We start from the raw sequence: 14707 nt of genomic DNA on the forward strand, positions 1-14707 counted from the left end.
TATCTTTAACCTATTTTTATTCTTTATTATTCTTGTATATTTTACTGAAGTATATTTGGTTCATAATATATATAGAATATATATGCTCAAGAGATAGTGCCTATATATGATTAACTTCACATTTTTTTTTTTATTTAGAACTTAGAAATCTCAATATAGTCTATTGCATAGATAAGATTCAGACGTTGCAAGTGTACAGTATACAGTGTACAGTATATGTTGCTTTCTGTAAATCTAGAGGAATTGTAGATTAAAAAAATTCTAAAAATATTATAATTTTTAATATTTGATTAATATCTTATCAATTATAATTATACAATACAATAAAATACAGTACTATTTTTTTTCAATTTTTATCTGTTTTAAGATTGTTAGTAATATCGATTCAATTCATTGACTTTTATTCGTTTAAATAATTTTCTATTGAACTTCGCCCTTCACGATTTTACCTTTCAAAGTCTCATTTAGGCATCTTTTCTGCAAGATTTAGAATAATTGGTCACGAAATTTCTACGCAAGACCGGGATGCAATCGACAAAACATGCCTTGGTAACGCACAATACCGCGATTCGTCTATTTCTGCAATCGTATCAGGCAGTTGGACACGCACGACGAATAGGTGCGGGTCACTGCATTGACAGCCGTGGGTAAAAAAACTAACCTCTACGATTCGCGTTTAATTCGCGCGCGTGCACGCCGATTACGTTTTATAATTAAATCCAGGTTCCTCTCGTTTTCGAGAGGGGCCCGTGGCAATTTGGTTGCTGTCTAAAACACTGGACGTGGCTGTAATTGGAATGTCCACATGAAGCTGATGAAGTTTTTGCTTCGTTACTTTCCACCAGGTATGCCAACCGAGCGGCATGAATTTTTGCGGAAATTAACGCGTGTCGCCAACACCTCGAAAACGATGTATCTCTCTCTGATGTATCTTTCTTCGTTTTATAGGTCTCGCCTTGGAGTATACTCAAGGTGGAGATATCAAGACGAAAATGATCGATCTTCTGGACTTATCTGCCGAGTAATTAAATTTTTTAATATCAAGCTTCTTTTTTTGTACCTTAGAACTTGAATTTGATACTTTTATTCTTTCGTCAAGAGTATATAATAGAAATGCTACTTCGTCTTTATCTCATAAAATTTTTTCCGCGAACGTTTCTTACAATTAATCGAAAGAATTATCGTATACAATATTAAATGACAAACAATCCTTTACTTACCTGTGTTACAAAAAATTTTCTCTCAATCTCTCTTGCTTTTCTTTTATTAGATACATAATTACATTCATAAAGTTAAAATAATTTAAAAAACAAAATCTCGCAGTAACAACTCGAAGCGCGATTACAGTCGTAAAAAAAAAAAAAAGAAAAAAGAGAAAAAAAATCAAAACAGAAAAAAAAGGAGAGTTAGAGTCGCACGTCACAATTAAGTTGGTTAGATTATTTAAAAAAAAAAAAAAAAGAAAGAGAGCGCGCGTAGGTGTATAATTACTTGGCGGCAAATAGACTAGTGTACGTGTCGTTTTGCAGAACGGACATAAGAGCATTAGCGGAGAGCATAAAAGCGGCCGAGCCTGTAATAACCGAAAGTGTAATGGAGCAGTTAGTGGAGACCCTGCAGAAGCTGCAAGCCAAAGTTTGCGATACAAACCCGAAGCGTTACTACAAATACAAGACCTTGCAGACTCATCTTCTGCCCCTCACGAATATCGCGTTCGATAAACTAGGTAAAAGGTACTCCCGATTAAGATTGTCCCACCACAATTCTAAATTTAGTTATCATGAAAGTAGTGTAAAAGGGTAAATCAGAAACGGATGGTATATTTTTTAAAATATAAATTATCTTGTAAATTCAGCTATTGAAAATCTGAAATTACAACTATTGATACGTTATTCAAAATTATTTATTTCATAGATATATTAATTATTTTAATATTTTTGTTCGTAAATTCGCAAAAGTTGCATTATAAAAATATTTCAAGAAATATTTATATTTATATCTAGAATAATCTAATCTTATAATGTCTAGGTAAAGAAGACTTAAAGAAGATCCGAGAGACTGGTATCTTTTGTAAAAGTTTATTGCAAAAGTAACTCGTGAACATTCGTTGTGCTATGTTCATATTACCTATTTCATTCTTAAAATGAGCGGGATAAGCTTCTAAAGTTTGACCATCTATTTCAGAATTACCGTCTACATCCTTCTGAAAAGTTTTTACAAAGAGAATAATAACTCCTTTATCATCTGGGATTGTGGAAATGTATCTTTAACAAAGTTTCTTGCAAATTAGTATCTAAAACTGTTTCCATCCTTAATTTGATGAAAACAGAAATGCGGAAGTCATTAAGTTCAATACTCCTTTTTATCCATCAATTTTACTTCGTTATTCACTTCGTAACTTGGGAAAAATTATTTACAATTCATACAATTCGATACAATTTCAGACGATAAAAGAATTACTGCTTAAATTATTTACAAAATTATATCTTTATTCAAATTTTCAAATAACAACAAGCATTTGAAATTTATAAAAAAATTATTTAAAAACTCATCTTACTTTATTGGCTGTATTAAAGAAATAATAATTTGACTCGATATACGATCTATAAAATTATATTCTCACAATTTATATTAAAATTTGTTAATAGATGCTTGACAGGCAGCTATGACAGAACGTGTAAAGTTTGGGACATTGACAGTGGAACGGAGCTTCTTACTCTCGAAGGCCATAAGAATGTGGTCTACACCGTGTCCTTCAACAACCCAATTTCGTACGTCTCGTTTAACCATTGCTCTTACAATTCATTTGTACTGCCGTCGGCCGGAAACGAGGATACAGTCTTTCTCATGCGCTCTTTGCCGATGAAACATCTCTATCTAGAGTCCCTTTGTACACAACACCACGTCTTGAAACACTTTATATCATTTCATAACCTAAAAAAAATCGAGATAAAATGTTTAAATGTAAAAAAAAAAAAAAAATGATGATACCTTTTACGTATTTGAAAAAAAAAAAAGTCGTAATGAAGAAGGATTTTAATTTAATTTAAAAAATATTCTCGATTTTAAATTATTTAATTGTTGCTATTAATAATTTTTTTTTATACATTCGATTTTTAGAGACAAAATCGTAACGGGTTCCTTCGACAAAACCGCAAAAATTTGGTGTTCTCGGACGGGTCATTGCACGGCAACTATGAGGGGTCACAATGCTGAAGTAGTTGTTGCCAAATTCTCGCCAATTTGTACGAAAATCGCAACTGGATCTTTAGACATGACGTCAAGAATATTTGACATAACAACAGGTATCTACATCAGGATACAATCATATGAATTTTGCAGATTTAATCATTTGTTAAATTTAATCCAATTCCATGTTTAATATACTTTTCTCTAAAATTGTGGAAAATATAGTATTTTCCATTCTCAATTTATAAAACTCAAGTTAAATTCGAATCGATTAATGTTTAAATGAATGTAAAACGAGTAAAAGATTTTTAAAAATAAAATAAAAATTCGTTTAACAGGTGAGGAATTAGGGATATTGAGAGGTCACACTGCAGAAATAATCGCTTTGCACTTCAATAACGATGGAAATCAAATAATAACGGGTTCTTTTGACGGCACTGTCAGCATTTGGGATACGAGGATTCTCACGTGAGTTTATTTGAAGAAAAAGAGAAAGAAAATTTTATCCCAAATTAACTTTTATTCCATTTAAAAATATTCATACATCTTTTTTCAAATATTATTTTTTTCAATCAAAATCTTGAAAATTATACAATAATAATTAAAACACGTAAATCCCAAAGAGAAGAGTAAAGAAAGTTTTTGATATACTTAACATATTCTTTTTCTCCTTGTTACTTACTCTCTACTCTACTTCTTTTCCAGTCGCATATGCGTGTTAATCGGTCATCGATCCGAATTATCGAACTGCATTTATAACTTCGATTGCTCGTTGATCGCCTCATCGTCGATGGATAAAACGGCCAAAGTTTGGGACACGAAAATGAACTCGTGCCTGGTCACATTTCGAGGACACGACGACGAGGTCTTGGACCTGACCTTCAACAACAATGGGAAAAAGTTGGCCACTGCGAGCAGCGACACCACAGCCAGAGTTTGGGATGTAAGCACCAATTTCAAGCAGCTAGCCTTGATGAAAGGTCATCGAGAAGAAGTTTCGAAAGGTGATCCAATCATCCTGTTACATACAATGCAAATTTGTTAGAAAAACTTGATCATCCTATGAATATTTTAATATTCATATATTTTAATATTTTAATATTTTAAGTTTTTATTGATAGGGAAAAGTAGATAAAATAATGTAGACAAGAATATAAGTTGATGTTAATAATCTTTTTATTTTTGCAGTAAGAATTGTAAAGTTAACTTTTCTTCCTCTTACTTTATTCACTTATTTTAAATAACAAACTATTGAAAACGTACAGCAGGATAGTTTGTACAAAATAATTTAGAATGATTATGAATACAGATAAAGGATATAAATGGAAATTTATAATTGGAAAGAGAAATATTTAATAGAAAATAATGGAGGAAATTGATACAGTGTGTTTCAGCCCAAATAGTCAACATTTGCTGACATCATCCTTGGACAGAACGTCGAAATTGTGGTCTTTGGAAAAGAATGGATGCTGCATACAGACATTAGATGGTCACACAGACGATGTGTTCAGTTGTGCATTCTCTTATAATGGCGATACTATTATCACAGCGAGTAAAGATAACACTTGTATGATTTGGAGATGACTCGATTGGTTTCAGGTGTGCCCTTAGCTCTTACTTGTGATTTTGTTCATTGTTTATGTCGTATATTTTTATGCACTTTAAAATGTTATCCATTCTTTTATAGATTAAGTTTGAATACTTTCTTAAATGTTTTTCAATTGAAATAAAAGTACTTTTTTTTTTTTAATACAATTTGAATTTCAATCAAATTATATTCAAATTTCAAGTTTTCCAGAAATTTATAATGCAAGTGTTTAAAGAGATTAAATTGTACAAGAGGAATCCTAACATTTTGTAAGTGATTTTTAAATAATTTGAGACTTAAGTAGAGATGCGGATCTGAGGAAATAAATAGTATAAAAATTATTATAATATATTACAAGCATAGATATCTACAAGAAACATTCAATATTTAAGACATTCGATCACATAAATTAATTATAAATTACAGTAGATAGTAAAAATATTATTGCTTGAAATAAAATTTTTCTAATTTATAATTAAATTCTAAATTTCAAATCCAAATAAACAGTTCAGACAAATTACAAATTGGTATTTATTTGGAATATTTTATGGTTTATTACCCGTTGTAATATCATTGTAATATCATAAAATAAATGTAATTTTCGAAACTCAACGTTACAAATTGTACTATTCTACGGTATTATTCCAGTGTTTCTCAAAGGTCGCGATTATTACCTTTAATCTATTTATTCCAAAATAATTACACTGACATATCGACATAAAAAGATGTCAAGAAAATCTCACAAGATAATTTTAAAAACTTTCATTCCTATAACGAAATCCATTTATTTGTTCATTCGTTCCAACACAATTACCAATGCAAAAGATTAAATCTTTCACACGAGGATAATCGTTTGCAAAGAGAGTCAAGAAGGAAGTTGAGAAACGCTGTGTAATATCCTAATATCCGCATGTATCGCACAATCCAATTGTAAATAACAAAATGAGCTTAATTGTACGGAATGCAATATCTCCGCGAGTGAATTGTTTGCAAAGCACAAATTATTCACACAATTTCTAAATATATTAAATGAAACGTGTATGAAGGTGTAACGAGGAGATGAATATTTGTTAGCAACGGTTTCCATCAAAACCACACCGCGTCGTTTTATAACGAAACTCGTACACGAATACTTGTGGCGGGACGTTTAATTAAAAGTCGCCCCGTTTAAAGAGTGGAATTGCACCTACGTTGCATTGCACGGCAATTAAAACAATATATCGCGTTCTAAAAATTGCGTAACTCTCCACAGTCAGCATTATCAAGGGCGATTAAGTGGCGGTGAGGAGGCGGGTGTAATAATTTTAAAATGAACACTCGTGATCCTCGAAGGAATGTTATTTCTCCTTATATATATACGAGTGGAGTATTTTCAATATTTTTGCAGCGAAGACTCAGCTGGCTGAGAAAATTTTGAAGAGTCCATTGATGTTAATGGATAAATAAAAAGATTATTTAAATAATTGTACGGTTATTGAATATAATTATGATCGAATTCAATTTTCGATAGAAAGTTTGGAAAAAGGATTACACCGTTAAAGGAAATTTCAAGAATGAATTAATTTTGTTAATTTTGATATTCGTAATTTTTTTTTTTATCTGTAATGAACAAGAAAAAAAATGGTTCGATTTAAATTTTGAGAACGTGATACGAGATGCGTTCCTCGACTTTTAAAACGACTTGGATTCAATCTCGCTGTATTGATCATATTGTGTTGTTTTCTAAAATAATTTATCATCTAATTTGCATGCGAGGTGAGTAAGAATTATTCATAAATTGGATTCAGATCTGGACGAAATTTAATATGAAATAATGATTTTCAGATAATTATTTTAATTATGTTAACCGTTATTCGATAAGTAATGTTATTTGTTGTTGTTTAAAAGATGATGTTGTTAAAAAATTTGAGGCAAAATGGATAATTGGAATTATTTAAGAAAACGACACTTGGAAATAATATTTAGAATGTACGAACGAATGTGTCGATAGTAAATGAATAATTTATATCGTGAAACGACATATTATTATACGAAAAAGATTAGGATGTTTCGAAAATGATATTAAAAATTAATTTTCGAGTAATTTGATTCAATTGCGACACGAGATTGCAAAGTAAAGATTTAATTTAAATTTCCTCCCTGAAATTAATACGTATGAATTGTGATTTATATTTGGTTTAATTCATATTCAAAATGAATGTGTATATTGTCGTTATTAATAGGAATTTATAAAAGCTTATTATCGTTTAATATCGGTACGAGATGTGATATAATAAATTCAAATATATATTGATTGAGGGAAATTTGCAAAATATTTACGTTACGTGGATGTCGAAGATAAAGGTGTGTATGCGCGTAATTTCTGAAAAGTTGTAATCGACGAAATAAATATTTACGCGTTGATCCCTGTTATTGATCTCGAACGTGTTTATACATTCGTAAAAAAAAAAAAAAAAAAAAAAAACGTTTTAAATATCGTGCACGTTTTGCAAAATGATACACAAGAGATTGTGTTATAGAAGAACGCGAGAAAGGATTGTATCAAATTGGAACGAGTGGTGGATGAATGGAGAGGAATTGTACGAAGTTGTAATATTATTGTCAAGACTTGGAAAATAATAAAATAAAAAAATTATGAATAAATCAACGTAGAAATATCACAACACTCATTTTCTTAATTGTTTCAACATGGTATAGAAACAGTTAAATATAGTGTAAAAATAAACGAAATAACTAATATTATTTTGAATAAAAACATTCAGAAGAATATTGTGATTATCGTGTAGATAAATGTGAAAAATCGTTTCAAATATTTGTCGCGACATGTATCTTCAAACAGGATTGCATATCCATCGAGAAATACCAAATATATGGAAACGTTTCGATGAGTGGGAGAAACTACCTCGAAAGTTCGCGATTCTATACTTATGCGAACAGACGTTATGCTACTGTCTCAGTCGGTGTTCTCTACTCAGTCTCAGTAAGACAGTGTCGCATGATTGGTCGGTTGACAATTCGACGCGCTTTAAACGGGACACCTTTTCTTAAAGTCTCTTGTTCATGAGACAAAAGTTGAACGTATCCAGTGAATGAAGAATTAAGAAAAAAAAGAAATTTAATTAATATCAATTACGAATTAAGATCAACTTGAAGAGTTGAAAAAATCGATGAGAAATTAAAATACAGTTTAACGAAGAATTCGTTTTATAAATACAGATCGGTTTTGATAACATTGGTGTTGAAAGAATGTAATTTAAATAAATCCTTGTTACATTTGAATCGTGAGATTTACGACTTCGTGATTCAATTTGATCGATACAATTACAGATATACTTGTTGAACGTGTGATAATAAAAATTTAAAAAGGAATCGATGGAGTTTTAAGGATTAAAAATATCATCATACGTTAAAATTAAGAAACGCTTAAAAATTGACGAGGATTGCTTTTCTTCGTGAACTCTTCGAAAAGAAATTACATTCAAGCGTGCCATCGATCAGGAACAATGTAAAGAATAGTGATCGATTCGTCGCATGTCCTTCGCTCGGAATATTCAATTTTGTATAAGGAAATAACGCAAGAATCTTTCAAGGCTAAGTAATCGACGTGAAAGTTTGAAGAGAAGATTGGTGGCGTGATTCGAGGAAACAAGTGGATAAGTTTGTATGTGGGGGATCGTGACTAATGGAGTACAGGTGCACGTAAAGGTATTGTTTATCAAATTATGAATCTGACAAAATAAAATTTTTTTCGAATATCGAGAAATATCGACAAATTTTTCTGAAATACAAGTTGAAAAATACAAGTTTTTACGAGTTTAATCAGTGACAATTGATCGTAAGATAGCGATTTATCGCTAATGTTTAAAGTTTGACGTTTTTGCATATTACACGTTGCACGAGGATATCGTTACATTAAATATCACAATGTTTAAGAAACTAAACTGCCTTGTTTAAGAAGATAGGAAATATCTTTTCTTTCATTGTTTCTTCTTTACGTTATTTTATATCATTCGATTTTGCATTTTTGTTTTCTCTTTTTAAAAAAATTATATATGGAGCTTACATTTTATTTTAATTACTTATTTATTATTATTCTACGTGAAAAGAATTTTTCTTAAAAATTTGTAAAAAAAAAAGTTTAATCGAAATGAAATAAACATATTCAATATTTTTCTCAATCTTATAGAAAACGCATATCATACTTATCTGTAAACAAGGTCAGGCACAACAATTACTCAAGATAAACAACAAACAATGATTCAGAAAAATGTAAAAACATCCAATTTGATAAGAAATTATTTCCCAATCTATTTTCCGCGAACGTACATTCAGTTTCTCGTCAAAGTGTCACTAAATCTCATAATAACTCCGATTAAACTGTAATCACGCTAACTGCACCTGGATTCACGTCACCAGAGAGTCATAATCATAACGTAAATATCGTATTCGAAGATGAGGAATCGTGCATTTTTTTCTTTCTTCGACGAAACTGGGAAAAATAAATTTTTGCAAATAAACTTTTATATGAGATAACATTTAAACAATAAATAAATAGCGTTTCAAGTACGTATATTAATTGGAAATCATAAAAATATTATCTCGAGGAAAATATGAGATATATCTCATTGAAATATAAAAAAAAAAAGAATAATATTTCAAAGGCAATTTTTAATTTTAACATTTTATAGTGTGGTATAATGCAGGGCTTTGGGCCCAGATGCTTCAAAGAATTACCATTTTTCGCGACCTAATTGCTCATAATACATACTTTAAGAGGAAAAAGAAATTGAGTAAAAAAATATCGTTGTACGTAAACGTATTGAATGAATAACGAGATTTGTACAAAAAATTTATTTTTGCTGATGATTCTGCAGTATTTCTGATATAATTGTAAATTAATAAAACGTAAATAGAAATATCGATCTACACGAACTACGTGAAGTAAAAACGTGAAGCATCTTTTGCATTCACCATTTAAATAATAAATTGTATTTGTTCATGATTTAAGCATTTTCAAATTTGCACAAACGTTAAACGTTAAAATAAGATGTTTAAACAGTATTTAAATGAAATGTTAAACTTTTTAGTTTTTTCTTTTTTTTTTTTGTCTGAAACTATTACAAGTCCTCGTCAATTCTGTGGCTCTGGAAACCGGTTTTACAGCGTTGTGCGTATTTTATTAGACTGACACGTTCTTTCGTGGTCCAAGAGAAAGGAAATCTCTTTAGGCTACAGATTAAAACGATCTCGTTGTAATCGATTCGAGCGATTATCTCGCGTTGCTTCGAGGCGACGAGTAATTAAAGAATTTCGTAAGAGGGTGGATCAAAGGGATTGAGGTGGATGAAAGAGTGAGAAGAGATTTAATGCAGTTTTAAATTTAATGGTTTCGATATTTAATTCGAAATTTTCGTATCGAAAACATTCAACCAATCAAAAGTGTTATTTTTATTTGCAACACGTATTGCAACATTGACACCAAAAATATGATTTCTCAGCAAATTCGATCAAAATAAAAGAATGTCGAATACGCATTTTATCTGTGCCATTGTACAATGAACGCGATCAATTCTCTCGCGAAAAGAATGATTTACATAATCTAGAAATCGTTCACGAGTATATATCCCTATTTCAAATCTACTATTTCTCATTTAAAGGAGCAACGAAACCGTCGACGTCGCGTCAATTTTAGCCAAAGCATTTTAGTCAAAGCAAACAAAGCGATCGGAAAATCTGAAGAATTCGTCTTAGCCTCAAGCGAATTCAACGAGTAAAAAAGGAAAAATGGAAAGAATGCAAAACACTTTGGAACATTTTTTATTTCTGTTTTAGATCATTCCGTTTCAGGTAATTAGATTTAACTCTCTAAGGAGTCCAAAGTGTTACGTACTTTTAGAATTCAACGCCTTAAAAGGTGATTCCATTGATGAAAAAGATTCACGTATAAATCATTGTAACAGGAATCAAGCTAATTTTTACACCCTTGGCCAAGGTACAAGTGTCTTCGTTGTAGCCCCTAATTAGCAACGTCAGTGAGAAAAGGGAGAAGACGGAAGCGAATTAATTAACAGAGCGATCTCGGTTGCGTAATTATTGCCGTGGAAAAAATTTTTCGAAAAAATAATTAATGCAGATAATAAATATTAAACGTTGTAATCTACGAAAAGAATCTATCGACCGAAAATAAAAAGAAGAAAACCAAGTCGAATTAACCTTAACGGGTTAATCTTGTTCCAATAACGTTCCAACACGGTTTCATTTATCACATCCATTTTGTTCTGGTAAAAACTGTCCACAGGTTAGTAAATATTTCTAATATAAATTTATATATAATCCTTTGTATATATCACACCTGTGAGAAAGTTTGGCCGTGCCATAATACGCACTGCACCACTTGAAATATTTATTTTAATCTGCTCGGTATATCACGAGACGTAGTGCATACGTTCCCAACAAATTTCTCCCTGTATAGCAATCCAGATTTACCTTTTTAATATATGGCCGGGCATTTTTCTGACACGAAACACGTTTCAGATGTGTTTCTAAACGCGTCACGAGTCACGATTTGAAGCCAAAAATTTAAACGTGCAATTTTTATTTATTAGGAAACGTATCGATTATCATATAAATATCATTTTAATCGATAACTAGTTATAGCAGATTGAAATTCACGAATGAAGTATAATCAGGCCAGATTAGATTAGATGAGCGATCTAGTTTCATCGTCATCGAAATTTCAAAGATATTTCCAATATCTTGAATTACCTTCTCTCTATATATACACATTTATTTATCTTCTTATCCTCTCTATCTTATCTACCCATACCTCCCCTGCTTAATTTTTCTAAAACTTTCTTCTTCATAAAGGAGCATTTCCCAAGTTACCTATCTGCTTAAAAGAATAACCCCTTGTAAAAAAATTGCTCCAAGCCCTGACCTATCATCGCCCCCAATAAAAATTCCTTCGAAGCGTCGTTTCGATCGGCTTTAAAATTCCGTGAAGCCACGAATATTTCTCTGGATCTGTGTACGTAATCATAAAAAAAAAAAGGAAAGAAAGAAGGAAAAAAAATCAAAACGAGGCAACGATAAATAAAGTGTCCTGTCAGCATACACGCGTACTCCACCGCTCGAATCGAACGGATGGGTGGGTGGGTGGTCCTCCTCGCGATAAAGCACGAATTCGCGCTTCCTTCACGGTAATAAAAACCGAGATACAGACTGTTCTGCAACGGTGGACGGTTCTATGCATTGACTCTGAGCGTACGGAGAGATAAAGCGGCTTCTCTTCTCGGCGATTTATAGGCTGGTGGATTTCCACGCGTGGAAATTATAAGGGTAATTAGATTTGGGCACGAATGGGTCGGAGATAAGGGAGGAGGATGGACACGGCGATGAATATTTTCGGATTATTTTATGAGGGGATTTTAGTCCTTTCATCGGAATTGTTTTTTTTTTTTTTTTTTAATATCTCCGAAAGTTTACAATTCGAGTTTCATTTTGGTTTTGTTATTTAATTATTTTAGTTGAAAATTATTTGTAATCATTACACGTTTACATTAAGTGTATATCGAAGTAAATAAAATTTTTATTTCCAATTTACTTGTAGATAATATTGCAATTTCTTTAAAAAAAGAAAGATGATCAATTTAATAAATATATTGTAAACAAGTGTGTATACAGCATAACAATATCCCCAGTATTATTATTTTCAAATATTAACGCGAGTCACTGCATATTCAACGCAAGTTTTAACAATTGAAATTTCCAATTGGATTTGCATGCGTTCTGTTTTGCAATAAAACTCGATGGAATTAAAAGGGGTCCGTTTTTACCATCTTTGTGCTTTCTTCCAAGAAGAGCAGGATATTGCGTTTCTGACAACGCTCGCTTGCATAAATTCTATATAATTAAAGACAAAAGGGAGAGAAAAAGTTTGCAAATGAAACGTGTATATTTTATATTTTTGATTACTTCTACTAGGTAGGTAATTACTCGATACAAGACAATGAATAAGGAAAAATCGTACGTGGAAAAAGCGAAAGTCAGCTGAAACTAGCTTGTTTCGTTATTACTGTTATTGCGCGCCTTCTCCTATAAATTACGGATATTGTTATGAAAATAGACAAAGCGAATGTAAACTGTTCCAAGAAGTTTACAAATGGGTTTAAACACTAAATAAATTCTTGGAATCAAAATACAATTCTACTTTTCTGTATAATGAATCGATCTTTTTAAAAAAAATAAATAGGTTAAATTTTAATAATAATTTTAAAATAAAAATTGGATCAATTTAATTTCTGATTCAAATATCAATATAGCGAGAAATTGCAAACGTCTCGAGGGGGATGATTGAAAAATATTGAAATTGGAGGAATATTAAAAAGGTCTGATAAACGATGGTGAATTCGATGCGCGCAATCGCGGGAGAAAATCGGTAATGGGGAAATCGTGTTGAACTTAAAGATGTCTCTGTTCGAGGGCTCTTACGTTGGAAAAAACCGCGATCGATCTTTATCGTTTCTTCCTTTCGTTTTGTAACTAAAGAAAAGTGTAACGAGGAAGCTATGACGATTGTTAAACGCGAGAATTAATTTCGCTGCGAGAAAGATGAAAAAGTATTTGGAATAAAGGTCATTTATGACAAATAAATTCTAGAATCTTTAATCGATTTCAATGTTGTTGTGCAAACTTTCGGAGTATTCTGTTAAGAAGACAATTTCTAATAGAAGTAATATCATGATTGGAGAAGAGCAGATTGTAAAAAGTCATATTTTTATTAGTCGAAGAAATTAAGTTGTTATAAGAATAATACGAACGGATTGTTCGAAGACGCTTTGCTCAAAGACATTCCATACAGACTGCATAATTTAACCGAAGCATCTATTACCTTGTTAGTTCGATCGTTGCCAGCTCCATTATGGTTCATTCGCACGTCTCAACGGATTGTCTTACCGTTTGAGAATGCACTGAATTTATTGTTTGCGATCCACAAGTGTGATGGCAAAACAACGTAACTCGAATTTTTTGCCGGGTGAACGAAAGAGTTCCTATTTTTGAATTAACAAGATCTTTTTCTTTTTTTCAGGCGAAACTATGACCGGGATGGACAATCTTGGATACGACGCGAATACAGAAAATGCGGTGAGTGGATGAATATTCGTGATAAACGCAGAGTTAGATCACATAAAAATTCCCTTCCTCCTCCTTTATTATAAATTAACAAATAATCTAATAATGTAATTAACATTATTCGGTGAAAACAATGTCAAATTTTACGCAATACTATTATATCTTGCATATATTGGTCGAATCTACAATTATACATAGATCGAGTATTTATGCAAATTTGAACTGGAGTCGATGTTGAAATGCAAATTTTCGTAGAAATCGGGGCAAAATGATATTGCGCTTGTTTATTCGCTTGTGGGATAAGATGAAAGGCTGGTTTGCTGGCGGAATTTCTGGATTATCGGTCGCGAGATTAGAACAAGCTTGAGGGAAAAAAAGATCTGATAAGAAACAGTGGGTTGGTGTTTTAAAGTTGCTTGAACTTTGTTGAATCATTTTCGTTGTAATCGTCGGATAGCAAGCTGTTCAACTTTCGAACAACTATCGCCCGAGGCGTTGTTTAATTTTTAAAATTACTTTAGTATGGTTTATTATAAAGGGAAAATTGTTGGAAAATAAGGTTTTATTACGGCGAATTTTTATTGCGCAAAATTGATTATTGTGTATGCAGATAGAATTTGAATAATGAAAGAATGTAGAACGAATCGAACGTTCCATTGTTTTTCTCAATAACAAATATTCTGAAGAGGATTCCATGAACATTCTCAAGAAGATAAATTTTGGATCTATCTATCATAAAATCATTTCAAGACTAATGAAAAATACTTGATATATTTTTTCCAATAACAAATATTCTCA

General features: G+C 31.5%; 2 protein-coding genes and 1 long non-coding RNA gene across 6 annotated transcripts in view; 2 read left to right on the plus strand and 1 right to left on the minus strand.

Moving 5' to 3' along the window:
• Positions 1-407: 407 nt before the first annotated feature.
• LOC100862993 (uncharacterized) lies at positions 408-4941 on the plus strand. The gene is made up of 8 exons (XM_086911510.1): positions 408-845; positions 949-1021; positions 1530-1733; positions 2649-2771; positions 3121-3305; positions 3528-3657; positions 3895-4193; positions 4574-4941. Exons 1-8 carry the CDS (start codon positions 806-808, stop codon positions 4771-4773), a joined length of 1254 nt encoding a protein of 417 aa, XP_086767636.1. The 5' UTR covers positions 408-805; the 3' UTR covers positions 4774-4941.
• LOC105736051 (uncharacterized) overlaps positions 3690-14707 on the minus strand; it is a 45926-nt gene continuing 34908 nt past the window's right edge. For all 3 annotated transcript variants that reach the window (XR_015293135.1, XR_015293136.1, XR_015293137.1), the window contains exon 4: positions 3690-4207. This is a non-coding gene — a long non-coding RNA (uncharacterized LOC105736051). The remainder of the gene's footprint in view (positions 4208-14707) is intronic.
• Positions 8007-14707, plus strand: part of Oatp26F (Organic anion transporting polypeptide 26F) — a 41061-nt gene continuing 34360 nt past the window's right edge. The window contains exons 1-3 of one of the 2 annotated variants that reach the window (XM_086911507.1): positions 8007-8025; positions 8105-8482; positions 13866-13921. In XM_086911507.1, the coding sequence (XP_086767633.1) occupies positions 13874-13921 (48 nt within the window). In that variant the 5' untranslated portion in view covers positions 8007-8025; positions 8105-8482; positions 13866-13873. Of the gene's footprint in view, positions 8483-13865; positions 13922-14707 lie in introns of both variants that reach the window. The other variant, XM_086911506.1, reaches the window with a different exon arrangement.

The sequence above is a fragment of the Apis florea genome, unplaced genomic scaffold, assembly GCF_048593485.1.
Source record: "Apis florea isolate Af1SG1 unplaced genomic scaffold, ASM4859348v1 contig_3305_pilon, whole genome shotgun sequence".
Classification (NCBI taxonomy): Eukaryota; Metazoa; Arthropoda; class Insecta; order Hymenoptera; family Apidae; genus Apis; species Apis florea.